This window comes from Vicugna pacos, chromosome 6 (genome assembly GCF_048564905.1).
Source record: "Vicugna pacos chromosome 6, VicPac4, whole genome shotgun sequence".
In the NCBI taxonomy this organism is placed as follows: Eukaryota; Metazoa; Chordata; class Mammalia; order Artiodactyla; family Camelidae; genus Vicugna; species Vicugna pacos.
Window position 1 is genome coordinate 5,831,493 of NC_132992.1, and position 25,328 is coordinate 5,856,820.

A 25,328-nucleotide genomic window follows, 5' to 3' on the forward strand; every position below is an offset into this window, starting at 1 on the left:
CAGATACTATGCTGAATGATACTCAAAAATATTACTTTTTTCCAATGCAAATCATCTTTACAGGATACCATCCTGCTTATCACAGCTATGAAAAAAATCTCAGTAACAGTCATTGAAGGAAGAGAAATTAAACACAAAAAGACACCAAAGACGCAAGGCAGTGGATGAAGAAAATAAGGACCAATTCGCGTATGAAGACGACACAAGGCCTGAAGCGAGAGAGGAGCACAGGCATTAGGCTGCCTGAGCTGCAAAGGAGTCCCTCACCCATGTGAGGAAAGAGATGCCAGTGTCCCAGGTGACCTGGAACACATGCAGAAGAGCCACAGCCTTGTCAGTGTTTTAGCCAGACCCTGTGAAGCAATGCACTGAGCTGTTGTTTGCATCCCACCTGAAGGCGGCTACCTATGCGGCATACTTGCTAATGCATCACAGGTGCAAGAGTCTATAACAGGCCAAGATTTGGGGAAACGGACACCCCCAAAGTCTAACTATCCATTCTTAGGTATCTGAGCAGCTTGAAGGAAAGAGTATTACACTACTGATATAATGAAAATACAGATTTGATGACAAAATCGATGACGTATTACAGTGAATGGAGTATCCCTGTGTCCTAAGTGGTGACATTTGTGGTAATTTATTATAAGAAATTAAGACTCTAATAAATTCAGAAAAGGATAAGAATTGCAGATTAAACTCTACTGTCAATCATTTCCCCTGTATTATTAATAATGTCATATTTTCTCTACCAGTTTGGAACTGGTAGTGTAGTTAAAATAGTCTTGCATACAAAGTACTTTCATTTCAAAGTCTAAACATCAGGGGAGGGGGAGGGTGTAGCTCAATGGTAGAGTGTGTGCTTAGCATGTATGAGGTCCTGGGTTCAATCCCCAGTACCTCCATTAAAAATAAACATATAATTTGAAAGATTTGTGAAAACATAAATTTTACATTGACACATTTCACTATATTTTTATTGTATACAAATATAGACACAAAAAGAAAGAGGTAAGAAAAATTTACCATGAGACAATAATGGAGAAAATGACATTTTAGTTACAACTCTCTCCTCTGACAACCCCCTCCCTTCTCCGCACCGACACTGACCAGATAACTGACCAATCCAGGATGTCAGTTGCTGGCTGGGTTCCAGGTAGAATGTTGGGGTGTGCCCTGGGGCTTGTTGTGGCAGGTGGACCCACGGTAACTGGGCAGAGCCCTGAGTGGGTCAGTGCCATGGAGGGGCTGCTGTCCTCTGTGCAGCTTAGCTTTGGGCGGATCCTTAGGACACTGAGTGCAGTCCTGGTGTTGCTGCTGCCCAATGGCCTGTGTTCTCAGTTCACGTTCCAGAGCCTCCGCTGGGGGGCAGTGTTGAGTCTGCCTGTCCTCACCTTGTGGGTGGGTGTTTATTTACTTGCACTTATTCAATGTCTGTTAGAAGTCCACTTAATGGAAGACATGAAAAGCAACTGGCAAAAACACTGGCTGCACAGATTGAGGAGAAATGCCACCTCATCGACAAGCTTTGTGTGACTAAAAAGGAGTGTGCCAGGATGGAGACAACTGTAAAGAACGCCAGGCTAGAGAAGGAGCCAGCAAATATACCCAGCCTCGCTGACACTTAGAGAAAGTTGATGATGGTCAACCTGAGCTCGAGGAAGGAAATCAATTTTCTCGTCCAAGAATGGAAGAGAGAGAGAGACCCCTGCAGTCTATACAAGAAGAGATGGCGGAGATGCTAAAAGTGCTCAAGTTCCTGGAAGAGGCCATGAGAATCAGCACATCACAAGGGGCTTTTACAAACCAGCCAGGGGACCGAGCACCAAGTCCAGCTGGTCCCTTTCCCAGGCGTGGGCCCTCGTATTAAAGCCGTGCTGTTCCCTCCCCTCCACTCAGGCCTCCCAGGCTGCCAGGCTGCATTCTCTCAGCCAGATCTCCACCTGAGCTGCACTGAGGCCAGTGGATGGAGGGCAGTCCTCTCCTTTGGAACAGAATTCCTCCAACTTCAGGAGCACAGCAATGAGCTCCTTCATGGTCAGCATCTCTCATCTAAAATATACTGGAATTCCCAGAACACACCACGAAGCAAGGGGCTTTTTTATGTTCAGCAAATGTTTGGATTATCTCTTACTAGTTGTGAAAGAAATGTTGTATTTGAGACTGATCTTCTACTTAGTTTGAATCTATATTAAGCCTCATTTCTCAAGACAGTTTGGGTAACTATTATATATCAACAATGTAAGTGAAGTGTACATATACTTATTCTGTGTACAAATATTGCATTATAATTTGAAAATGTATGCAATTTGTCAATATAAACTTCTAGATGGCCGTAGCATTTATTTCTAGAGTTTAATTCTGAAGTCATAAGTTTAAGTCAGAGCCTTTTTTTACCTGAGTATGTATAGTTTAAAAAAAAATGAACTTTTTAAAGATGAAGTTAAATTGCACTCTTAGAAGAAACTTTTATCACTTAATTTTTATATTCTGCTATAACAACATCCATAATAAAAAATTAATTTGATAAATTTAAAAAAATATATATATATAAATCTAATTACCCTGCCAAAAGTCTTAACATTTAACAAACTGCCAGGCTGTAGAGATTATATTTAAAATATTGTGGGGGGGAAAAAGTGAGTGAATGAAAAAAAAAAAAAAAAACTGGGTTACAACAGGATTTATTCTCATGCTCGTTGGTCGAGAGGCAGACGGTGCTTCGGCCGGGTGAGTGAGGCTGGGCTCAGCTGGGCAGCTCGGCCGCAGCGGCTGGTACCGCGGGTTTGGCTCCTCCCTGCAGACTGAGCCCAGGTCTGCTCCACGCATGCTCATTCTGCGGTCCAGGCTAACTGGGCACTAACTGTGCGGGGCCTATTCACACAGCACAGGACCAGAGCCCCGGAAGGGCCATGCAAGTGCTTTTTAAACCTGACTTACACCCAAATAGTGACTTATGTTCACTATTTGGCCAGTTAGTGTCACCAGACTGAGCTCAAAGTCAGAGGTAGGGAAGCACAGTCGGGTCACTGTGAGGCCGTGGAAGGGTGTGGATGCTCTATTACAGTGGAAAGCCAAATGTGGACAAAAATGGAACCTCCCCCACTCCCCTTACTTTTTTTACTCTTCTTCAAGCTCAATATTCCTCTTTCCTTCAATCATACTCCATAGGACACAGCTTCTAGATCTTTCACCTGACAACGTTCTTCTATACTAACTTGAGTTCTTCAGCAATCTTGTTAATTCACAACACTCAGAAGTGAACATGACACTCCACATGTCGTCGGATCCATACTGGTGTCTCCTACTGAAAGGTTTAGTGGCTAACAAGTTTAAAACCTTACCAGATAAAAGCACTGCCAAGAAAATATAATATAAATGAAAAGGTCTGAGAAAAGTCTTAAAAGTATCAGCTGTCCTTCTTACTGAGTACTAGTTAGAGACATGTTTCTTCTAAAGCAAAAGGGAGGCAATTCAGAGTGATAAACCCAGGTTCCACATAAATTAGAGAAATTATCCTCTTTCTAAATTTAGTTTTTCACTTCAAGAACCAAATTTTCTACCCTCAGGCCATTTCACAGTTTATAAAGCACTTAAATACATGCTCTCTAATTTCATTTAATTTTTTACAACTCTGAACTAGTTATTATTTTTGCCCTTCCTGAAAGATGAGGAAATTGAGGGTTAGATGGAAGTTCAGCACTTCCTTTGCTCTGTGAACAATGTCTTTCTCACCTCCAGGCCTGCAAGGAAGAGACCTCCTCTCTGCACCTGGAACATTCCTCCCTGACAACCCCCTTGCTTTGCCTGTCTAGCTACTATTCATCCTTTAAGTTTCTACTCAAATAGCACTTCCTCTGTAAGCCGTGCCTAGCTTTCATTTTTTTCAGCAAATATTTGCGAGTTCATCTAGCAACAAAGGACCTCACAAGGTGCGGGGATCCTGCAGTGAGCAGGACAGACAGTCCTTGCACTCACATGGCTTAGCATCAGGCTGGGGAGAGACATAAACGAAGAACTACACAGCTGACCACTTAATCACAAACGCGGTGAACACTGCAAAGGAGAAGCACGACCCCACCCCGGCGCGGGTTCAATCTTGTTTTTCGTGTGCCCGTGGCTCCTCCTCATCACAGTGTCCGTCACACTTTGTTGTAATTAGCTCTTTGTCTTTATTTCCCACTGTGAGTGGGAGGTTTAGACATTAACTGGGCTGTTGAATAAAAGTACTTGATTATTTGTGGAGTGAGTGATTAAATGATCAAATGGCCTTGCCCAAAATACTAAATTAATGAGCCAGGATAACACTTGAACTTACGACTCCAATTCCTATACTTTGCCTCTATACAGCATACCAAGACATGGTAATGATTCTAATAAAGTTAACGCTAGCCTACTATACAATTACAAATAGAAAGAATTAACTTATAATGCATTTAATTTATAAGCTATGCCTACTTGTCACATGAAAACCTATGTAATACAGGTATTATATAGTATACATCTTACACTAACATAGATATACTAATTAGAACCCATCTTCTTTATTCTGATTACTACTTACACATTTGTAAGGGAGTATGTTAAACTATTTAACAGAAAAATTAAAAACGAGTTCACACTTAAATGGTGATAGCAGCAGTTACAAATAACATATATGACAAACAAATATATACAAATTTAGGGTTGTTTTTAAATGTAATAAGTAATTACTTACATGTGTAATTCAAAGTTTATGCTCCAAAAACTGATGTTTTAACAAATAAACTCCAGCAAAAGACACAGTAATGGCTAGTCTTTATAGGTACACATTCACAGTGGGATCAGCCTGCCTTCCTAACTTAGCTGAAGACATTAGAATATTTTATTTTCTTTAAATTTTCCCTTGAATTTGCAGAAATTACAAATATAATCCTAAAATTGTTAGCACACTTTTTACTTTCTTCCCAAAGAAGCCAATTTAAGCCAACCTTATGAAAACAGCCTAGCTCACCAAAGGGAATTAGCACCACCTAGCGAAAGAAGCTGGTAGAAAAACGAGTTCCATTAGGAGACTGCCCTCGAGAACAGAAAGACAACAGCTTATGCACAGTCGTCAAAAGACTGATTTAAGAAAACAGGGAAAACTGTAGCAGTAACTGTACCCTCTCTTGTTTGTTTTGTTAATTTATATTGGATGCTAATACATTTCAGCTATTAATATTACAGTTGTTCTAAGAACCTAATACTCATTATTATAATCATTTTTTTAAATTGTCAGAAATATTCTAATTATGGAATATTTAAAAGGAAGATAATTTGCTACGTTGGAGGCATCACTAAATAAGTATGACCCATTAACATACTTCCCTGTGCTCTAACTTGTAGCCAGATGTGAAGGGACTTGGCTTTTTCCTGTAGGCCGTGACACACTTCTGTACAGGGAAGATTTCATTTGGGGGCTGCATACAGGATGGATTCACATGGAAAATGTGTTGAGGAAAGATGAGCCAGTTGGGGGTTAATGGCAGTAATCCAGACAGGAGGCTCACCTGAAATGGCGAGCAGGTGTCTGCTGGGCTTGGCGGTCACTAATAACATGCACTGTATGTAACTCTCAGCTACTGTAGCAGTTTTTTGATTTGGTCACACCGCCTTAATCTTTTCTACTATTCTCTTAAACTGCACTCAAACAATCATTTTTTGGTCTTATACCCCCTGCAAGATGACTAACTCCCTGAAGACAGAAATTACTTCAGCACAGATGCTAAATTAATGGTAATTTAATTTAAAAAATATGTGCATGGGGCCACTTATTTCAACAATGTAACTTGTGAAGACAAAAAATACAGTGGGGTTTTTTTTAAACTATTTTTTAAAAGATTCTTACAGAATTTAGGAGACATTATGTTAATTAAGTATATTACCAGCTCTCAAATGTGTGATCATGGCATCATGAGAACAATTTTTATTTGGTAAATGATAAAGCAGTTTGAAATGAGTTGGTTCTTTTACTTACATCTTTGGTTTAAAAAGGTCAACTCATCTATTATTTTTTTCCTCTCAATTTCTTTTTGAAAAGAATATATGATTTTTTTTTAATGTTCAAAAGCAGGAAAACTGAATTTTTGTTTCGGATACATACATGAAGGTAAAACTTGTATGTTTTACCTTCAAAGCAAAACATCTATACACGTTAAAAACCTAACTTTCAGACCTGGTTAACCCAGGGACTTAATAACACAAAAACAGTTACCTGTCAGGGAGAAGTGATGAGGAACAAGAGACTCTAAGTTCCTGCTAATGTTAATGTCCCAGTTCTTAAGGAACAGGAAAAATGGGTTGCTATTCTTTAAACACACATTTTTAGATATAGGATAATACCTCACATTAAATAAAAATTATTTCTTCCTCTCTCAATTTCAAGATTAAATTATACTTCCTACCCCAAAAGTGGCCAAGATGACAAATAAACTAAAGATTAGGGCTTATACTGAAGATAAAAATAAACTTACAGAAAACCAAAAAAGCATATAGCCAAATCACATAACTACACAGTAACACTGTTAGTACAGTAACAGAAAAATAAATTTCATGCAAGCTAAATTCCACTCTAAAATTCTAAAACACTCCAACCATAATTTTCATCTTCCTAGGTCCTTGCCTTCATAGTGTTGTGCCTTTATAAGGTGTAACATAAATTTCTATTCACTTGAATTTCTAAGCCAGGGAACGCCACTAAGAATTATCATTTAGACCAGAAGTCTGAACATTCACAGCTACCAGACACATACCTGAATTTAGGAAGAACTGGGGAGGGTCTCCATGAATGCCCACTGTGCCGGGTCCCAAGGAGTCAGACAGGGTATTTACAAAGGAGAAGACTCCACTCATGATCCCAAACCCCAAGCCAGAAACTAAAGAGGAAGAAAAACACTGTTAAACCCTATCTGTGATGTGATTTCTCTTCAAATCAAATTCCCAAGGACTAGGGAACACTATCTTAATGAAGGGTGGATGTACTGTTGGAGAAGCAGCGGAAAGCTCAGAAAAGGCAAGTGCTTGTTTAAGTGATGAACTGAGAGAAAAGGGGTGGGGGCGAGGGGTTAGGAAAGGAAATGAACAGTGAAATGTAGCAAAGAAAAGATTAGAAAGGTTCAGAAGCGACAGATGAGACAAAAGGATCCGATACTGAAGCTGCGGCTCTAATTTATAATAACAGAGTCTAGAGTTAAGTTTGATGGAACTAAGCATGAGGGAGTGACAGTGTATTTTAAAGAGTGATCCCTGGGTCAAGCTGGGTGACTCAACATAGGGACCTGGATCCAACCTTTAAATCATAATTCCAAAAGAAAAATATACAGAGGTATTAACTTTAAGTGTACTAAAAGGAAGAGTCCTCTTCCAGTACAGCCAAAGTCATGATAACAACCCAGAGAAGGTAAAAGTAACACCACTTAGAAATTGTTAACTAGAGTGTATACGTGTTAAAAAATCCAACTGTCAAATATGGTTAATACTTAATAGATACACAGGTAAGGGTCACCTGCAATCACTTTCCTTTACATGGAAAGCTAGAAAAATTAACAATGGGCCCTGAAAAGCTAGAAAAATAAACAACGTACACCAATAGGCCAAAACAGTGGTAATATTTTATTTGAAATCTACAAAGATATAAAAGATAAAAATGGCTTTAATGTCAAGTCTGATTTTGTTTTCTTAACGACAGTATGCAGTTCTAACTTACCATAAGCCAGCAATCGCATAGATGGTGCTGTCTCATCTGGGTTTATACTCTTCAAGCCCTCACTGGCTTTTCTAAAGTAAAACCACATAGAAAATTTCTTGAAGTAGTTTATCAGAAAACTACATAAGACATTTTAAAACCCAGATACTTAATGCCGATTTTGATCAGGTTATACTCTAAATCTAAATAAAATCCATTTAAATCCAGCAAATTTTTAATTAACTGAAATCAACCAAAATTTCGAACCAACTTTTGCCTTTTATCTGATATTCACAAAGAAGAGAAAAAAATTATAACAAACCATCAGGGACTGAGTTTAATAAGGAAAAAAGCACAATACTTTCCTCTTCCCAAAGTAATTTATCTTTAATCCCACTTTGTTGGTACTTTGTTGTATCTTCCGCCTGAGTTATACTCATTCTGACACCCTCCCTTCTAGCTTCCACTTCATAGAATCTAAAATGTACTCATTCTTCAAAGTCTAGTTCAGGCAACAAATTCTCAAAGAATCCACCTTTACCAATGATTGGTAACCACTCAACTCTCCTTGGTCTTAAATCCTACAATACTGACAGTCTGAACTGTCATATGGATACTTAATCATATGGTCTTCTAATTCTAAAATACTGTTTCATAGTCCCAATCAAGCTTCAGGGAAGAAATAATCGGGGAAAATAAAATCTGACCGTCAGGAAAGGAGATAAATGAACACCTGAATGAAATATTAGACTACTGCTCAGTATGAAATGATCTTCAGAATGATCATATCCACACTTCTGTTGTGGACAATTGGCAAACTTACCATAACCCTCTGTCCCCATGCAAATGTGTTAGGCATGCAAGGTGCAGCTGGTCGGTTCCATTTTTGTCACTATTACTAACCCTTGTTGGCGAGAAACTCTATAACAATGATACTGACTCAAAGGATACTTAAATTATATTTACTGTAAAGTATATTCATTAAAGCAATGAAGGAACCAAACATCTTAGAATGATTTTTCAGCAAGTGCTGAAACAAAAATGAGTTAGATTAACTCTAAGAAATTAACCAGAACATAGTACTTATATTCTGGGTATTGTGTTAATTTAAATTTCAAAGTATGCATATTCATTACAGTGGGCCTATTCATCACAGAAATATAAATAGTGATCACATTAAATCAAGGCAACGCAGAATTCAACCAGAATAGTAATAAGCATAATGAAAAAGATCTTTCGCTATTCTAGACTCAATTTGCCACTTCAGTGCTCTCCATTCGGAAGCATCATTTGGTAGCAAGGACATGAGTCAAAACTTAAGTGACTGACATCTTCTCTGGAGCAGTAAGCAACTAAAATGTCTTTTTATCTTAAATAAAATAAACTTATCTGTCAGAGGAATGAAGGCAAATGAATGCCTAGAGATCTATATAACAGCAATAAGCTCCATCAACAAATAGATATAACGGTACAATACAATCAATAAATTCTGGAGGATTTCTGTTTTATATAAATTGCTCAGTAATGAAAAAAGGGTTTTGCTATTTAGTATAACAAAGTACTGCTATCACAAATATATTACACATATAAATGTAAAATTTTAATAAACGCCCTCGTTCTATGGGAAGGAAAGGTCTGTGGCACCAACAATTCTCAATGCTGACATTAGGAAGTGAAAAAGCATAAAACACCATCAATTTCCACATTCCTGATGGATAGAACACACAACTGATGATGTAAGGGACAGTGTTCTTAATTTAACCGTCTTACTGAAATGGAAAATACTTTTTTGCATTTGTCATTGTTTCCAAGAACAAAAAAGAAAAGACCCAATTTTTAAAATACACACTTTGAAAAACTACTGATCAATCATACCAGCTTTCCCACGTGTTCTGATTCATTTTGTATGTGTGTGTAGAGGAAAATTACCAAGGAACATGCATATAAAGTAAATCCACTATTTTAGAAATTTTTAATAGACATGCCTTTTAAAAAATTATAGCAATGACTTAACACTTTTTCTACAAATGATTTTCTAAAGTTACCAAATATTTATGGTATCAACATTATAAGACAACTGAATTAAATTACCAAAGCTTCAATACAAGCCAAAAAAGTTCTAATGCATGTTTTAGGCAATGTGCAGGACCATAATTTGGAATTTTTTAATTAACATAGAAAGGGCTATCACCTGTGGCCACACACCAATTTTCTCTCGGTGCATGTCTTTGCTAGACTGAAAGTTACAATTCATTCATTCAAGATGGAGCACTGTTCCTAAGGCCTAACCCATGAAATATATTTATATTAGGCTACAATGATAAATCCTTTTTATTCAGTTCCATGTATGTAAAAAGACTGGTGCAAGCTCTCCACATTTTAATGTTGGTACCAAATTCAGATAGCAAAAGTTCGATTGAGGCAGAATTTTGACCGTAAAAGTTCAAAACCTACTCTGGCAGTGAAGACAATTAAAGTATTGATTAGCCCAAAATTCCTATATTTGAATGTAGGGTAGCCTATGAGAGCAACTTAAATGGATCTATATAAATGTCGGTCATGAATAAAGTATCATAATTCTCAAATTTGTTTTAACACATAACTATATAACACCCAACATTTCTAAAATTTGCTAGGAAAATACGGTCCCATATTCCATAGGCTTGCTGCCGACCATTTGTAAAGGCAAACAAAGGCACTTGTTAATACAGGCTTGTGCTACTAGCTGCTTGCAAATCCCCTAAAGTCCTTTCAGGGGAGCAAACCTGGTTTTCCCAGAAGGCCAAAGAGGCTTCTCTGAACTTGCTGGCATGAGAACCCACAGACTGACAGCCATAATCTCTTCTGCATGTGGCCCTACACCCTCACTGCCCTCCTTAAAAATGACAACCCATGTTCAAATTGTCGTCCTTCGGAACCTTAGGTTAGTGCCAATATAGGGCTGCTTTTCAGGTGGAAACGGTGACGAAACACGGTAATGAGAAACAGCAGGTACCCATCCAGCCAGTCCAGGTGAGTGAGGTTCTAGAACCTCGAGTCCTAAGGGGTTCCTAAACCCCTGCCCTAATCTGTGCAGAATCTGTTGAAATTAAGTTTGTTTCAAATTAGAACCATCACATGTGAAAATGCAAAACCAACACGAGCCAATGATGTTGCTGACAGGAAAATCCAGTGCAAGCGGAGGCTGAGTTGTTAGGAGAACGGTGCCTGGTCAAGGGTGGGAGGGGCTCTGCTCTCTGCACTACAGCACAGGTAAACCCCGGGCACCCACAAAAAGGGATGTGTCTGCTGACATCAAAAAACAGAGACTGGAAAAGGTCTGGAACCCACATGCATTCTTCTGAGGGTCAGGTGAATGAGGGCTATTTAAATAGCCTTGAAAGAGACAAGATGACAACTGTGTGACAGATTTCATTTGTCTGTGCAAAGAAAAGGTCAGAAAGAGGGAGATTTTGATTACCTTAATATATTCAAGAGTTACTACCTTTCCAAAATTTAATTTTAACTGGTACCCGGTTATGGTCGAAGTAGGGCAGAGAGCAGTTACTGTCAAACCAGAAACATTCAACCACAGCTGAATGCCCATCTGTTAAGGATACTTTATTCCTGTGGGAACTAAAATGTTATCTTTGATTTTTGTTTGTTGATCTCTAATATTTCCAGGAACTAATGGAAATTTCATTTTTAAACCTTATCTAAGATATGACTTTGGCTTCTAAGCAATGACTTCCTGGTTTTCTACTTGTGATTTAAACTGCTTCATTATTAAGTTTCAGTATGTTACTAAAAGCAACAAGTCAAAAATAGAGAAGGGCTTGGCTTATTGGCAAGAACAAATTATCATCTATTACTGTAAGAGATGTTGTTGAGGTTCTGTCTTGGTTACAACTATGAAATTCATAAAGTGCTTTAATTACCTCATTTGCAGAAGTAAAGAGACATAGCATATTTATCACTCTACTAACTAAGCCTTAGGACGTAATCAAAGCCAAACTCATGACTGCCTGAAAGAAAATATGGTTCCATGGTCAAGCTGCGTTTCAGATCGGTGGTTTCATGTGAGATCCTCATAGGATCCTACAGATAACCTACTTTCTGGCCTACAAAGGGAACTCATGCTTTAAAAAAAAAAACTTTTTAAATGTATTTTTCTATTATGTACGTGAAATCACATGGCATATCACAAAATGAACACACTTCCGTCGAATACAGTCAAAATAATGGCAGGCACAATAGCCATAGAATTAATTACTTTTGGTGGTGTCAAGGAGAAACACGTGTAAATTCTAAACTGGAACAGTTTTGTTGTTTCAATGACTATTTCTCTGGCTTATTTTTCTCCATGGGACTTATTACCTTTTAAGATACAAGTATTTTCTTGTTCATTCATTGGCTGTCTCTATTTCCACTATAATTTTACCTCTATGAGACTGTTTTTCAATCATGATGTATCCCCAGTACCTTGGGTACTGCATGGTATTGAGCAAATTTTCAAGAAATCTTTTTTGAATGAGTGAAGGAAGAAATGAATATCCAAAAGTTAAAACACTCAATTATTTTCAGGCTGGAAATGTACAATCCCTTGGTGTCAAACTATGTAGGAAAACATGGCACCTCAAATACAACGGTATATTAATGTTTCAAACTACTAAATCATAATTCAAATAAAAAATGGTTTTAAAAAAAGGTAAAGCAAACATTTAACTTACTTTAAAAGTTTATAATATGCAAACCGGAACATTTCTTGGATAAGGACCGAGGCTAACACTCCAAAGATCAACAGATATTTCTGTACCGGTCCATCTTTGTTGTCAGCAATGGTTGATGCCATGAACCAAACAAAGGAAGAAAACAGCAGAGACACCAACCAGAAGAAAGCTCTAAAAATGAGGAGGAAAAAAAAAAGTTACAAGTGAGCAAGATTAATAATGATTTAAAAGCAGAAAAACAAGCAAACAAATCCTGCTTGAGAAGGAACAGATTTCCTGACAAAAAAAGTATTCATGAATCAACTGTTCTTAATCAATGGTGCAGTTTTCCTGGTGAAATCAACAGTCTGGGAGGGTACAGCTCAGTGGCACAGCACGTGCTTAGCGTGCACGAGATCCTGGGTTCAATCCATTAAAAAACATGCAGTTCAAGAGGAACTTGAGATTTTTCCTAAAAATCAACTTTTTTTTTTCCCCGTGACCCTGCTATTTGTAAGTACATCTGCAGACTACCTGCCAAGGACGGTCTGGCTGAAAACTCGATTATTTGCTATGCTTTCTAATTAATGCTTTGCCCACTGATGTGCAAATGTCTTTTCCAGGAAAATGTCTACATCTCTGTTAACAGAATGACTGGTATAAAATCCAGAGGTTGGAAGCCTGGGCTCTGATCTAGGTCAGTTTTCCAGGCCGGGCTTTCACAACATTCCTGTGAGTTTTTATGATTATAACTAAGCTTTACAGAATTTGTGCCCAGATCTCTATTTTTAAAACGACACGTGTGATGCAGCACTTTCAGTACAGTTGTGAGAGGTGAAAAAGTTCGGAAAAAGTGGAAATCACTGGCCTCGTCTGACCGTTTCTCCTGGTGCCAAGTGAAACTCAGTGGTGGAGAGAGTCGAGGGGAGCCCCAGTAAGAGCTCCCAGACAGATGACTGCTGGGACCATGACCGCATTCGCCACGGAGTTCGGTATTTACCAAGCTCCTGCAAAAAGATGCACTACAGCTGTTGCGGGGTTTTCACAGGTTTTTCTACCCTTTGGCTGCTCACCTGAATCACCTGGGACACTTTAAAACGTTCCGTAGTCTGAATCCCACCCCGCTAGACACAGTCGATTGGGCACCTGCATGTTTTAAAGCACCTGATCCCTAGGTGCTTAATGGCTTTTAACCCGCTTGGGATTAAAAATGCCCGTCAGAATCTGAGGGAAATTAGTTAACCCCCTTCTCCAAAAAAATAAAAGATGCATATACGAATTTATCCAGAAAAATGTCCATTCGGCTTCAGTGTGTGACTCACTGAAGCCCATCCACGGACCCTAGGCTAAAGCTCGGCAGTCAGGCGCCAGGGTTTTCCGGGACCCACGGTGTGGGCTCCTTCCCCAGAGCCCGCACTCTGGGGTCGCGGGGCTCTCGCTCTTCTCCCGCCGCCCCTCGGAGGAGGGCGAGCAGTCCCAGGGAAGCGGGGTCTCCGCCCTCCCCGTCCCTGCCCTTCTCCCCTCCGAAGCCCAGCGCGGTCGAGCAGTCCGGTAGGGACGCCAGGGACCGCCGGTACCACCGGCGGGGGAGGGGAGCCCCGGTCTGGGTTTCCCCGCGCAACCGCCTTACCCAATGATGAGGAAGATGACGCGCAACGGCTCGGTGGCGATGGTGAAGATGTAGAGGGCGAGCGCAGGCCCGAAGGCAATGAACGCGCAGCCGAAGAACACGGCCGCCGTCATGGCGACCGCGGAAGCCGGCCCAGGGGCCTGGCGGGGACGGCCGGGCGCCGAGCGCGGACAGACTTGAGCGCGGGGCGGGGCGGAGCGGGGCGAGCGAGAGGCGGGCGGAGGGGCGGGAGGCGGGGCGCGCGGAAGGACCGGGGGCGGGGCCAGGCCGGGGCGCGTGGGGGCGGGGCCAGGCGGCGGGGCGGGGTGAGGAGGAGAGAGGCGGCGGCGCGCGGCGCGGGGCGCGCCTCTTGTTCGGGCGGACGGGGGAGGCGGAGCAGCTCCCGATCCAGATGCGCCGTTGGCTTGCGATTCTAAGGTCGCAGCCGTAGCTCCCCGCCCCCCGCCACCACCGCGGGAGCACATCCATCAGGCCAAGGGCCGCGAGGTGCCCAAGAGGAGGGCAAGGCCCCAACCCGCTTTGGGGCGTAGACGAGGAAGATTCCAGATCAACCAAAGAAAAACGCTGCACAGGACGTAGGCAGGATTTCATTTCTAAACAAAGGAGCCCTTTTTAAAGCACTACTTGCCATTTGTATAGTTGCGGGAACTTCGTGCAACTATGTGCAGAACACAAGCTGGGATAGTGATGACCCAGGCGATAACTCAACAGACGGAAGCTGTCCGTCTGAAAGTTGTTCTGGCGAGCTGGTTTTATTTGTTCCCCACTCCTGCCATGTCTTTAAAAAAGTTGTTTTTGAAGGCATTCGCTGATCACCCTGTAGTAACAGTAACATTTCCCTGCTTGGTTTTTACTTGCTTATTTGTCTCCCCCATTAAAATATAAACTTTTGGAGGGCAGGGTCTTTTGTTCTTTGTTTTCTAACGCAGCACCTAGAAGGGGCTCACATTATCTGTTCAATGAATGAAATAATTTAAAGAGTGGAACTTACCAACATTTGCTATTTTATATTAACAATTTCTGAGAGATTTACAAATTAAAACCGGAAGGTTAATTTCCCTCATCACTGACATCTGAGATATATCTCCATGCCTAGTGGAGATAATAATAATACATCGTGGGTTATTTTGAGGATTGTGCCTGCACAGTAAGTGCTATGTAAGTGTTAGCCACTCCCACTCATTCCTTAATGTCTGTCATGAATAAAGCTCTTGGAAATCAACATTGAAATGGCAAAAGTTGGAACCTGACTGAAGATGTTCTGCGGCTCCCCTCTGAAAATGGGCCTTCAAATGATACAAGTGTTTTAATTTTTTATGGTAAAATGTCACCTTTATCCATTTAAAACAGACATGTATATTTTCCTTTTACTCCACAGAATATTTCTTCATTTTGAAATGTCTTGGGACAACAGTTGAAAGTGGTAGAGTGACTCACCATTAGATAGGTGCTTTTGGTTCTGTCCTGAATCAAAGTTGTCAAGTACAATTACATTACTTCAGCTCCATGCAGAGATGCCTTCACAGAAGCATAATGTACTGATGTCCTTGGTGTAAATTAAGGGGTTTTTTAATAAAAGAAATTATAAGCAGATCGGATAGGAGGTCCCCAGAGGAAAAGAACCAGACATGGCTTTCTTGACCTAAAAGAAGCCACTTTTGGCCTAACTCATTTTGTGATCTAAGCCTGGCCACAATACCTGTCCTAGAACAGGACTCAGTAATTAATAATCTTAAAGGAACAAAAGAATGCAGAAACAAACAACTATTGTCAGGCAAGAGAAGTAACTATAACAAAGATACTGTATCAGTAGTGAAGACTCCCAGTTCTGTTTCAGGGATGAAGATGAGCCTGAAGCCTCAACCACCAGATCAACTGGAACCTGAGGGATGATGATCTTTGACCTTTTCTGACTCTCATGACTGACTTCAATCAACGAAAGCTTGGATTCTTGTCAACCTTTGCCCCAATTCCATGCTGAACTCTCTTCTGCTCACCACCCAATCCCCTTCATGAATATGCATATGCCCTTAGTTAAAACTTGCTCAGTTTTGCTGTTCTGGAGGTAACGCTTTGGGAAAGATCTCCAGTGTTCTCCTTAATTGTTGTAAGTAATAAATCCTTCCTTCTCCGGATCTTTGGCTTGGTTGTGTCTTTTGCCTCAACACCCAACAAGAGGAGAACCCAGTTTTTCGGATAACAAAATTGCCATCTACATGTTTTCTTGCATAGTTCATGAAACTGTTTCATCATCATTATTCTATATCTCTAATAGATCCAGGATTTACTATTTGAGTTCAGGTCTAGAAAAAAGTTTTGTTTCTCCTGACAAATGCATATATGTTCAGCTTGAGAACTAACACATCATATTCAGGCTTTATCTTGACTCCCAGGAAGCTTGGTGCTAAATTTAATAGTTTACAGCAACTATACTTCTTCTTTTTAAATTACAATTACTGCCATGACTTCAGAATAGCATTGGCTTATTCTTTTATCCCGATTTTGATGTTTCAGTGACCCCAATTTTAAGCAAGATCTCTATGTGTTGGTTAAAGCTGCCTCCGATTCTTTAGAAGTAGGCAACTCAACATGCAAAGCTATAAGTTGGGGGAATTTATACTTATGGTATCTTGACCATATTTCAGGTCAGTCTTAGTCCCCAAGCCCAGTTAAAAAATGGTAAGGCAATGAAAATGCTTAATGACTCTACACCCCTATCTACGAAGAAAAATCTTTAACTGATGTCTGTTGGAATAGAAAAGAAAGTAACTAGACCAAACTGTGAAAATCACCAATGAGACAGTCTTCTGCAGCATTCATAGTTATTCACTAGCTACACTTATTTCAAGTTCTCTGAATGATGGCACCTTACATTTATCCAATGCATTGCTGCTTAAAAAGCACTCTTACACTGATTTCAACAATTCTATTTACAAGTGAGGAATGTGAGGCTGAGTAGCAGTGCTATTGACTCGTTAAGTTTTTATGAACTTACTCTGAGTTTTCTCCAAAGACTTCAAAACATACTAAGGAATGCTGGGAATTAAAACCCTTAAAGTCTCCCGGGATAAGGAGCTTGACACACAATATATAGATAAGACTAGATTGCTGGGTATGCACCTGGAGGGGTGGGAGGGTGCAAAAAGCAATACCACATATTAGCAGTTCATCCAGTAAAGCTTTGAAATACCTACCAGTGATTGACAATATACTAACACTTGAGCTGTTTTTTGGTGTTTTTTGGTGCTGATAGATTTCCACTCAACCACTTATTCATTCATTCAAAATGCATGTTAAATTCTTGCTAAGTATCAGGCACAAAGCTAGGCAGTGGGAGCGTTACCTCCTGTCACCCTGGAGCTTGCAGTCTCGTGGGGAAGCCAGACAAGAAGTGCAGTGGCTGAGGATACACAGGAAGGGGGAGGACGGCCAATCCCGACTGGTGAGGTGTTGCTAAAGAAGGTAACATCCACTTTTTCAGGTCTTGGCTTAGGAGTCAGCAAAGCTAGGAAGTAGGGAAGAAATGGAAGGACAAATGGAAAGGCCTCAAAGTGAAAGAGAGCAGGGCATTTCTGAGGGGCAGAAAGTAGTTCAGGCTGTCCTAGGAGTGTTAGAAGAGGGACAAAAGATAAGACAGAAAAAGCCAGCAGCTTCGAGTTTCCTTCAGGTCCTTCGTTTCTCTAGGGGAGTGGATAAGATCAGATCTCCCGTGTAAATCAAATGGAAAATGGGATTCCAGATAAGAGGTCTTTGCCACCTGCAGGCATGAATCAGGGAGACTAGCAGGAGTCTGGAGAGAAGCAGACAAACTGAAGAGGTTAGGAATGGTGCAAACTAAAGATGGCTTCTAGAAAGGTGTATACACACACACACACACACACGTTTTTAAGGTTAATTAATATCAGTTAATTTTACTTGTGTCAATTGAAAAAAAAAACACAACCTAAAAGTTGAGAATTATGCTTTCTTTGGCAGATTTGCTAAGGACGCAAGCCAGGAAGACAGCTTCTCAGACAGCTCCGAAGAGGTAAGGGAGGAGCCAGGATATATAGTTTTTGCAAAACAAAAACAGAAACAAGTCGTTGGAACATCAAAAGATTACTGTTAATTAAAGAAAAACCAGATGTCTTAAGTTAATGAATTTAGTGCTTTTCTATAATGGGAAGATGTAAGAGTCTGGGCTTTTTGAAATCATTCCTTTGATGTGCGCCTTAACTATCCACAGCCAGTATCCAGCTTTCCTCCATCCTGAGTCCCCTCAGGGTGCACAGTCTAGGATGCTGCGGTGGCTGATGGCTTGATGTCCCCTCCTGCAGGAGCTTAGAGTCCAGTGGAGGAAGGAAAGTAAATGGACAATTTGAATCCAGTGCCGTGAGTGATGCTTTGGGTAAGCACAGGAGGGGGCTCCTATCCGAGGATGGGTTGTGGCTCAAGTCTTCCCAGAGAAACCCTTCCTCACACTTGAAAGAGAAGCTAGCCAGACAAAGGACAGGAAGTCAGCAGAAGGAGCAGAGCAGCGGAAGGAAAGGAATGACAAAGCACGTTATGTTTGGGGAACCACAGTTACTGCTGAGGTTCAAAAGATGTGTACGAGTGAAGGTGTGACAAAATCTAAGCCGGGACACAAAGATGTGTGGATGGCAAAGGACTTCGTTCATCAGGCTAAAGAGTTGAGGGTTTTTTTTTTCCCCCAAGGGTATGAGGTACCACTGAAGGAATAAATGTGGCCGTAACATTAAGACTCCAGGTTTAATGACCTGTCAGCACTGTGAAAGCAGGATTGGAGGAAAATAAGACTAGGAACTAGAAGACTGGTGAGGAGAGGTGGCAGAAATCTAGGCAAAAGATGAGGAGACCTGAATAAAGACAGAGGCAGAAATCAAGTGGCTCGGTTGGAAACAGATTAAGGAGTTAGGACGTGTAAGACTTGGAGGTTGATTACCTGTTTGGGGATCTGGGTAGATGACAGTGGCTCTCTGGAAAAAGGTTGGGGCTTAAGATACAAATCTGAAAACTGTATTAGTGTCCGATTGTTGCCGTAAACAAATTACCACAAATTTAAGGCTTCAAGCAACAGAAATTTATTCCCTTACAGTTCTGGAGGTGAGAATTACGAAATGAGTCTTAGCAGGCTAAAATCAAGGTGTCAGGGCCAGGCTGATTTCCTTCTGGAGGCTTTGGGGGAAATCTCTTCCCCCTCCTTTTCCAGATCCTAGAGGCTACCCGCATTCCTGGGCTCACGGCCCTGCATCACATCACCTTTTCTACCTGTTGCCATCACCGCAGTTTCCTTCTGATTCCTTCTGTGTCTCTCTCATCAAGACCCTTGGGATTATACAGGGCCCACCTGGATACCCTCCTACCTCAAGATCCTTAACTTGATCACATCTGCAAACTCCCTTTAGGAAAGTAACACTGACAGGTGCCAGGGGTTAGGACGCTGGCATCCTTGGGAGCCATTATTCAGTCTACCACAGAAGTCACGAGCTATTTAAGAACCATGAAAAAGGATGAAATGATTTTGGATAAGTGGTTAATCAGGAGAATATTGTCACCAAGGGAAGGAAACTAAGGGAAGAGAACATTTCTGGTTAAATGCTGCCAAGAGGCTAACCGAGATAAGGACTGAAAATCATCTGCTATTTAGCAACTCGGCCACGGTTGGCACGGTGTCAGTGACACGATGGGGGTCGAAGTCAAACTGGAGGAGGTTGAGAAATAGAAGGAAAATGAAAAAGTGAACCCAGTAGCTATGGGCGACCCTTTGAAGAAGCTTGGCTGTGACAGGAAGAGGAACAGCGTGGGTGAGAGTGACATGAGGCCACGGGGTGGGAGGGTTAAAGACGCTTAGGGAAACAAGGTAACACAGGATAAGAGTTTGAGGGTAAAAGAGAGCTGTGAGTTCCCTGAGAAGCAGCAAAGAGGTGGAAAGATGAACCCACAGAGGCAGAGAGAAAGCACGGAATAGGAGGAATTTCTGTGCTACCTGAGGTGAGGATGAGGGGAGAGAGAGTGCAGCCAGCCCATGGGAGGCTGTAGGTTCAGGAGGCAGAGGTGGTTGTAGATCGATGCTTCTCGGCGTAAGACAGGAGATGAAAGATCTATCAAGAGTGGGAAAAGGAACAAAGAAAGAAGCTGGAGAAGAACAGTGAAAGTGTTCCAAATGGTTGAAGGGATGAATGATGAATGACAAAAGCTAGGACTGGGAACATGCGCCAGCACAGGGGTGGGACATCCACAGAACACCGACATCAAATTGTGTTACTGGACGTGAGAACAATAGAAACCAAACTTGCGAGAGCTAAGAGGGAAGGACGATCAATTTAAGTCTGCAGTTCTGTAACAGAATAACCTCCATGTATGAGCAGGAGCACTGGCCATTTTTCTAAGTCAGAAGGGACGTTTGCTAAATTATCTCAAGTCTACCATGGTTCAAGACACGTATCTAGCAAGTTAGAAGAAACATCTTAAAACTGTGTAATCCATTTCAGAGAGACATGACTATTTTCATTATGTAGTTTTTATTTTAGACGAACATTATTGTAAAAAACAGTTCACCTGGAATAAAATCCATTTTTTCTTTAAAAAAAAAAAAACCACAGCATCAGTATCAGTACACAATTAATGAACTGGCTTAAAGAAGATTAAGCACATGACAGGTCCACTTCATCTGCGGGAACTTTTTCACATTAAGCCATTGGAGCAAAAGTGAAATATGCTGAAACATACACAGTAGGCTAATTCTATGGAAAAACTAGGTATTTCCCATTAGGGGCATGATTTTAGTCAAATAGATTATAGTATTTTGCATTAAAGGAACAGTGTCAGCCGCAAACAAAATAAAACCCATCTGTAAGGCCATAGGAATGAATTATAATAATTAAATTCACATTTTAAAAAAAGCTAAGAAATAAAACAAGAAGTTCTATTAGTTCTTGGCAATAAGAAATGCAATTGCGTATGACAGAAGCATTTCAAAAAATGAAGTAAAATTTGAAAATATCCCTAAAATAATTGTTTGCTTATTTTCATTTCTGTAAATTTCAGTCACTTAGATTTTTTTCATAGTAAACATGACAGCCATTAAATTTATTAGTCTAAAAAGGACCGATTCTACTGTAAAATTGTGCTAGCATTTGACATTTTATTAGCATTATCTTGTCCCTCGAGGTCCCTCTAGGACAAGGAATTTCATTTTTAGACATTCTCTCACCCCCTTCTTTGGATATAACAAGAAGGAGAAAGGAACGTCCTTTCTGTTACAAGAAAAATTCTTAAAAACCTGACAGCAGAAATGGTGCTTAAAATTTGAGATAAGTAAACCAACATAATGAAATGCTGTTTTAAAATGTCAAGCTTAGAAGCTCATCTTTAAAGATTAAGAACTAAATTTATAAAGAAATCTAAGTCATGAGCTAGAAAAGTCTGCTTCCATGTATCACTGTTCACAGGGAAAACTGTATAAGCCTTAATACAGATTCTCAGCATTCAGAACCTGTACAGTGGAGTTATAATCTCTTATTTAGAAATTTCTGCAAACATTTATCTATATTGCACAGCTAAGTTTGTTAATGGAGACAGGAAGATAATACTTCTTTTGCACTACTTGGATATGACATGTATGTTCTATCCTAAACTAAACTACCTCCTACCTTTTCCAATGATGCCTTTAGTTTGAAACAGAGTCTAAATTATGTCGGATGCTTAAAGACTGGCTCACTGTTTTTCTACCAGGTATTAGAATACTAGTTAGCTAAATGAGGTATAATTAAAAAATAGTCCTTCAAAGTAAAGAGTATAGTCTTCTGGAAATTTATAACAAAGACTGCACAAAATGTCCATGTGAAGAGTAAGAAACCCTGAGCACCTTCTAACTGATGCACAGGTGGGTTATTTTCTCATCATCTGTCTGAAGTAAAATATAGCTAAAATCAGTTCCCAGTGAAACGGTTTACAGTCAGCTGACTTACATGCTACTTAGTTACAGCACATTTTCATTGTCTGATACCCTCAGACGCTTACTTGAAAAGGTGTAGTCCCGTTCCTGTCAAAAATTAGCACGCTGATAATAAAATGCAGCCCCCGAACCACTAACACTGCTGCAAAAAATCTTCATGTACCTTATCCATAAGACCACAGAAAAAGGTTCACACAAAACTAGGTTTCTTCAGTTTCAGCAGGGAACAGACAATTATCTGTCACTAAATTCATCTACAAATAGAAAAAATAATGCACTATATGTACATTATTAAGCAAAGGGGAATATTTATTGGGGCGTTTTACCATGCAGAAAAGTGAATTTCCTATAGTCTTAGCTCAAATTATATACAATGTAGCAAAGCCAAATATAAGAAAATAGCAAGGACGATTTATTTCTATATAACAGAGTATATACCCCCGGTTTGCTGCTACTTCAAAGAGCACTTCTAGACTCATCTAATCTGTATAGGGCTCTCTCAAAGGGAAGTTCATGGAGACTAGGTATTAAGACATAGAAGACAAGAGAAGAGAGAAGAAGAAGAAGAAAAAAAAAAAGCAAAGCATTCTGTTGAGGGAAAAAAAAAAAAAGGCTAACCACAGAATATGTCAGTTTTGGTTTGCAGACAACCCCTGAGATATAAACCAAAGTGTTAAGACACCAAAGAGTCAGAGGTAAATTACTAAGAAAATTACATTCATACATGGTGTCATAGCACTTGCCTTCTAGACATCACTTCGTTACCATCCAGAAAGCTTAACTGCTGAGATCTTTTTCAGAAAATTAGTGAATACAAGATGTTTTTAAGAAACTATTTTTTTCATTCCAAAAAGATATCTAATTTTAAGATGGTAGACTTACAGTCAACTTTCAATCAAGGAACTACTGATTATACTGAGACACCAACAGGTGCCTTTAGGCCTATAGGTAAGTACCAAAAAAAAAAAAAAAAACAAGGAGGCTGAATTTGTGAGCAATATGTTTAGTGTACCCATCAAAAACAGCTCTGGTATATTTCCTGCTGGTAAACTGTACGAAAGTTTTCAAACAAGCAGGAAAGTTTGACTGGTCCAAGCGTTCTCGTAATACACCTTAACCTGGAGCAGAATTCTCTGCTGGTAACGAGCAAGCCATTTCCACGTTCCTCTCCCAGTCTTAACTATCAAGCATGGTGGTAGCCTCTGTGAAACGAAATAGGCCTAACAGGAAGCAGAATTATTATTCCTGAATTACCTCTTTATTACTCCGTTCTGTGTTATGACACTGAAGGCTAGAATAACAGCAAGGAATGTGGCACAGAAGTTAACACTAAATACCTTTTTTCCTTACGTGACGGTTTCATCTACAGAAGGCATGCCAGTACCAGTGTGCGGTGAGAAAGGCAGCTAAGCTTTTGGTTGGCTTTGGCCCAAACGGCTGGACCAAGTTCTGTAACAACAAAACTGAACAGATGGAACTGGGTTCTACACATTCAACAACAGCTGCTGTAAAACTGAAACTGTGCTCATAATTTCTCAAATGAAAAGGCAAGACTTTTCCTAGAGGCTGCACTAGGTCTAATTACTCACACCGAAAAAAAAAAAAAAGGCCCAAATAAAAACAGAACACAAATCATTATTTTCACCACACCAAGAGCTCTCTCTATGAAACTGATGTCCACAGGTCAATCTCTCTCCCTGTAGGTAAGCTTTCTGTGAACGAAATCTCAGTCTAACCTGTTAACTCTTGCCGACAGGGATTCTGTTAAGAATTACTACTAACCCAGCAAGGTAAGGAGTGAATCTAAGAAAAAACACATTATGTACCCCTGATGTGACAGAACTATGAGACGTTGAAATAAAACCTTAAATGGTCCATCTCTCTGCATGTGTAAAATTTCAGTTCATGAAGCTGACATTTAGACAACAAAGTTCAAATGTTATGTTTTAGCTAACTGAGTGATTACAACAGGTCAAACACAGGAAAGAAGAGCAAAAACAAACCTCAAGAAAAGTGACATCAAGGTCATTTCCAAACACAGTTTCAGGAGATTAGGCAGAAGTAATCAACTGAAACGTGATTTACTCAGCTACCCAGACTCAGGCAGAAAGGTCAGGAATGAAGCAAAACTCTAAACAATCTGAACAAAGACACTGTGGTCTTTGATGAATAGATGGGTATCTTCATGAATTTTGAAGATAAATTTTATCCAAATTTAATGACTCTTATTTAAGAAAAATCAAAGCCCTTAAATAAATGCTATCAATGCAATAACATTTGGCCATAGGAACCAGACCAAACGTCCTTTAATTTTAGCATATTAGCCTCTGCTTTAAACGTTCCACTCTTTTTTTAAACGTCCCCAAACGCACAAATTTGTCTAGAACCTCACCAGACAAAAGTGTGCAGATATGAATCTCAGATTGTGCTGTAACACAGGAAGGCTAACACTGATGTGCAAAGTGAAAAAAAGAAAGACAGCAGCTTCTGCAACACACAATAACACAAAGGAGAAACAAGTTAAGTCCGGCACGTGTCTCCACTTCATTGCTTCCACATTTGAAAAAAGAAGCCAGTTGTCTTGATGCGCCGTGAGGCTGGAATCCACTGCGCGTTCTGTGTCGGGAGGTCTAGGTTCAACAGTGCTCTCAGTAGCAGCCGGGCGGGACGATTCTGAGGCTTGGTGCCTGTGCTTTCAGAGAAGCAGGAAAGGGTCCTCTAGGTGTGCTGCAGTCTCTCAGAAAGAGTCCATCAAAGTAGCGAGCAACGGAAGAAACTGGTCTTCTTTGATCGGTTTTCTGTTATTTTCACTGGTCCACCTGCCCCTGATGAATTGCTGTCATTCTAGAAAACAGAAGATAAAGTTACCAAGGAAATAAAAGTTTCACGGTGTGACCCCAATTATGTAAAAAAAAATTGTATATATATCAAATCATGCCATAAATGTGTACTGAGTAGAATGTTTATTTAGGAAGGGAAATAGTTAAGCTCTGATGTTGTCTGTTTCTTTGGAAATTGTGGATTAAAATAGGAAAAAAAAATTAAGACAGTACCTACTATATTAACAATGTATTGGTTAGAAAGTTTCTATTTCCAGTTCAAAGAAATTATAACCAAAATAATATAAAGTTTCAAGGGTAATGATGGAAACAATGTTAAGATACTGGTAGAGGCAATCCTGTTGTTAGAGGTAAGAAGAGCTGGTAACATAACGCAGACAGTTATACTCAAGATTCTGCTTAAACCAAACTTTCAAGGTTGTCCTAATGATTCATCACTGAGATTGTTTCAAATTTAAGCTAACTTCAGCAACTTCAAGATCAAATATATATGGATATAGAGTGATTACAA

General features: G+C 40.1%; 2 protein-coding genes across 4 annotated transcripts in view; both read right to left on the reverse strand.

Annotated features, from left to right (window-relative positions):
• APH1B (aph-1 homolog B, gamma-secretase subunit) overlaps positions 1-14,217 on the reverse strand; it is a 51,355-nt gene extending 37,138 nt beyond the window's left edge. For all 3 annotated transcript variants that reach the window (XM_072962285.1, XM_072962284.1, XM_006209572.4), the window contains exons 1-4: positions 14,021-14,217; positions 12,412-12,582; positions 7,724-7,794; positions 6,771-6,893 (exon numbers count right to left, since the gene is read on the reverse strand). In XM_072962285.1, the coding sequence (XP_072818386.1) occupies positions 6,771-6,893; positions 7,724-7,794; positions 12,412-12,582; positions 14,021-14,133 (478 nt within the window). In that variant the 5' untranslated portion in view covers positions 14,134-14,217. The remainder of the gene's footprint in view (positions 1-6,770; positions 6,894-7,723; positions 7,795-12,411; positions 12,583-14,020) is intronic.
• A 6,305-nt stretch (positions 14,218-20,522) lies between these two features.
• The window catches only part of RAB8B (RAB8B, member RAS oncogene family), a 58,583-nt gene continuing 53,777 nt past the window's right edge, over positions 20,523-25,328 (reverse strand). Inside the window, exon 8 of the mRNA XM_006209571.4 lies at positions 20,523-24,821. Coding sequence (XP_006209633.1) covers positions 24,729-24,821 — 93 coding nt within the window. The 3' untranslated portion in view covers positions 20,523-24,728. The remainder of the gene's footprint in view (positions 24,822-25,328) is intronic.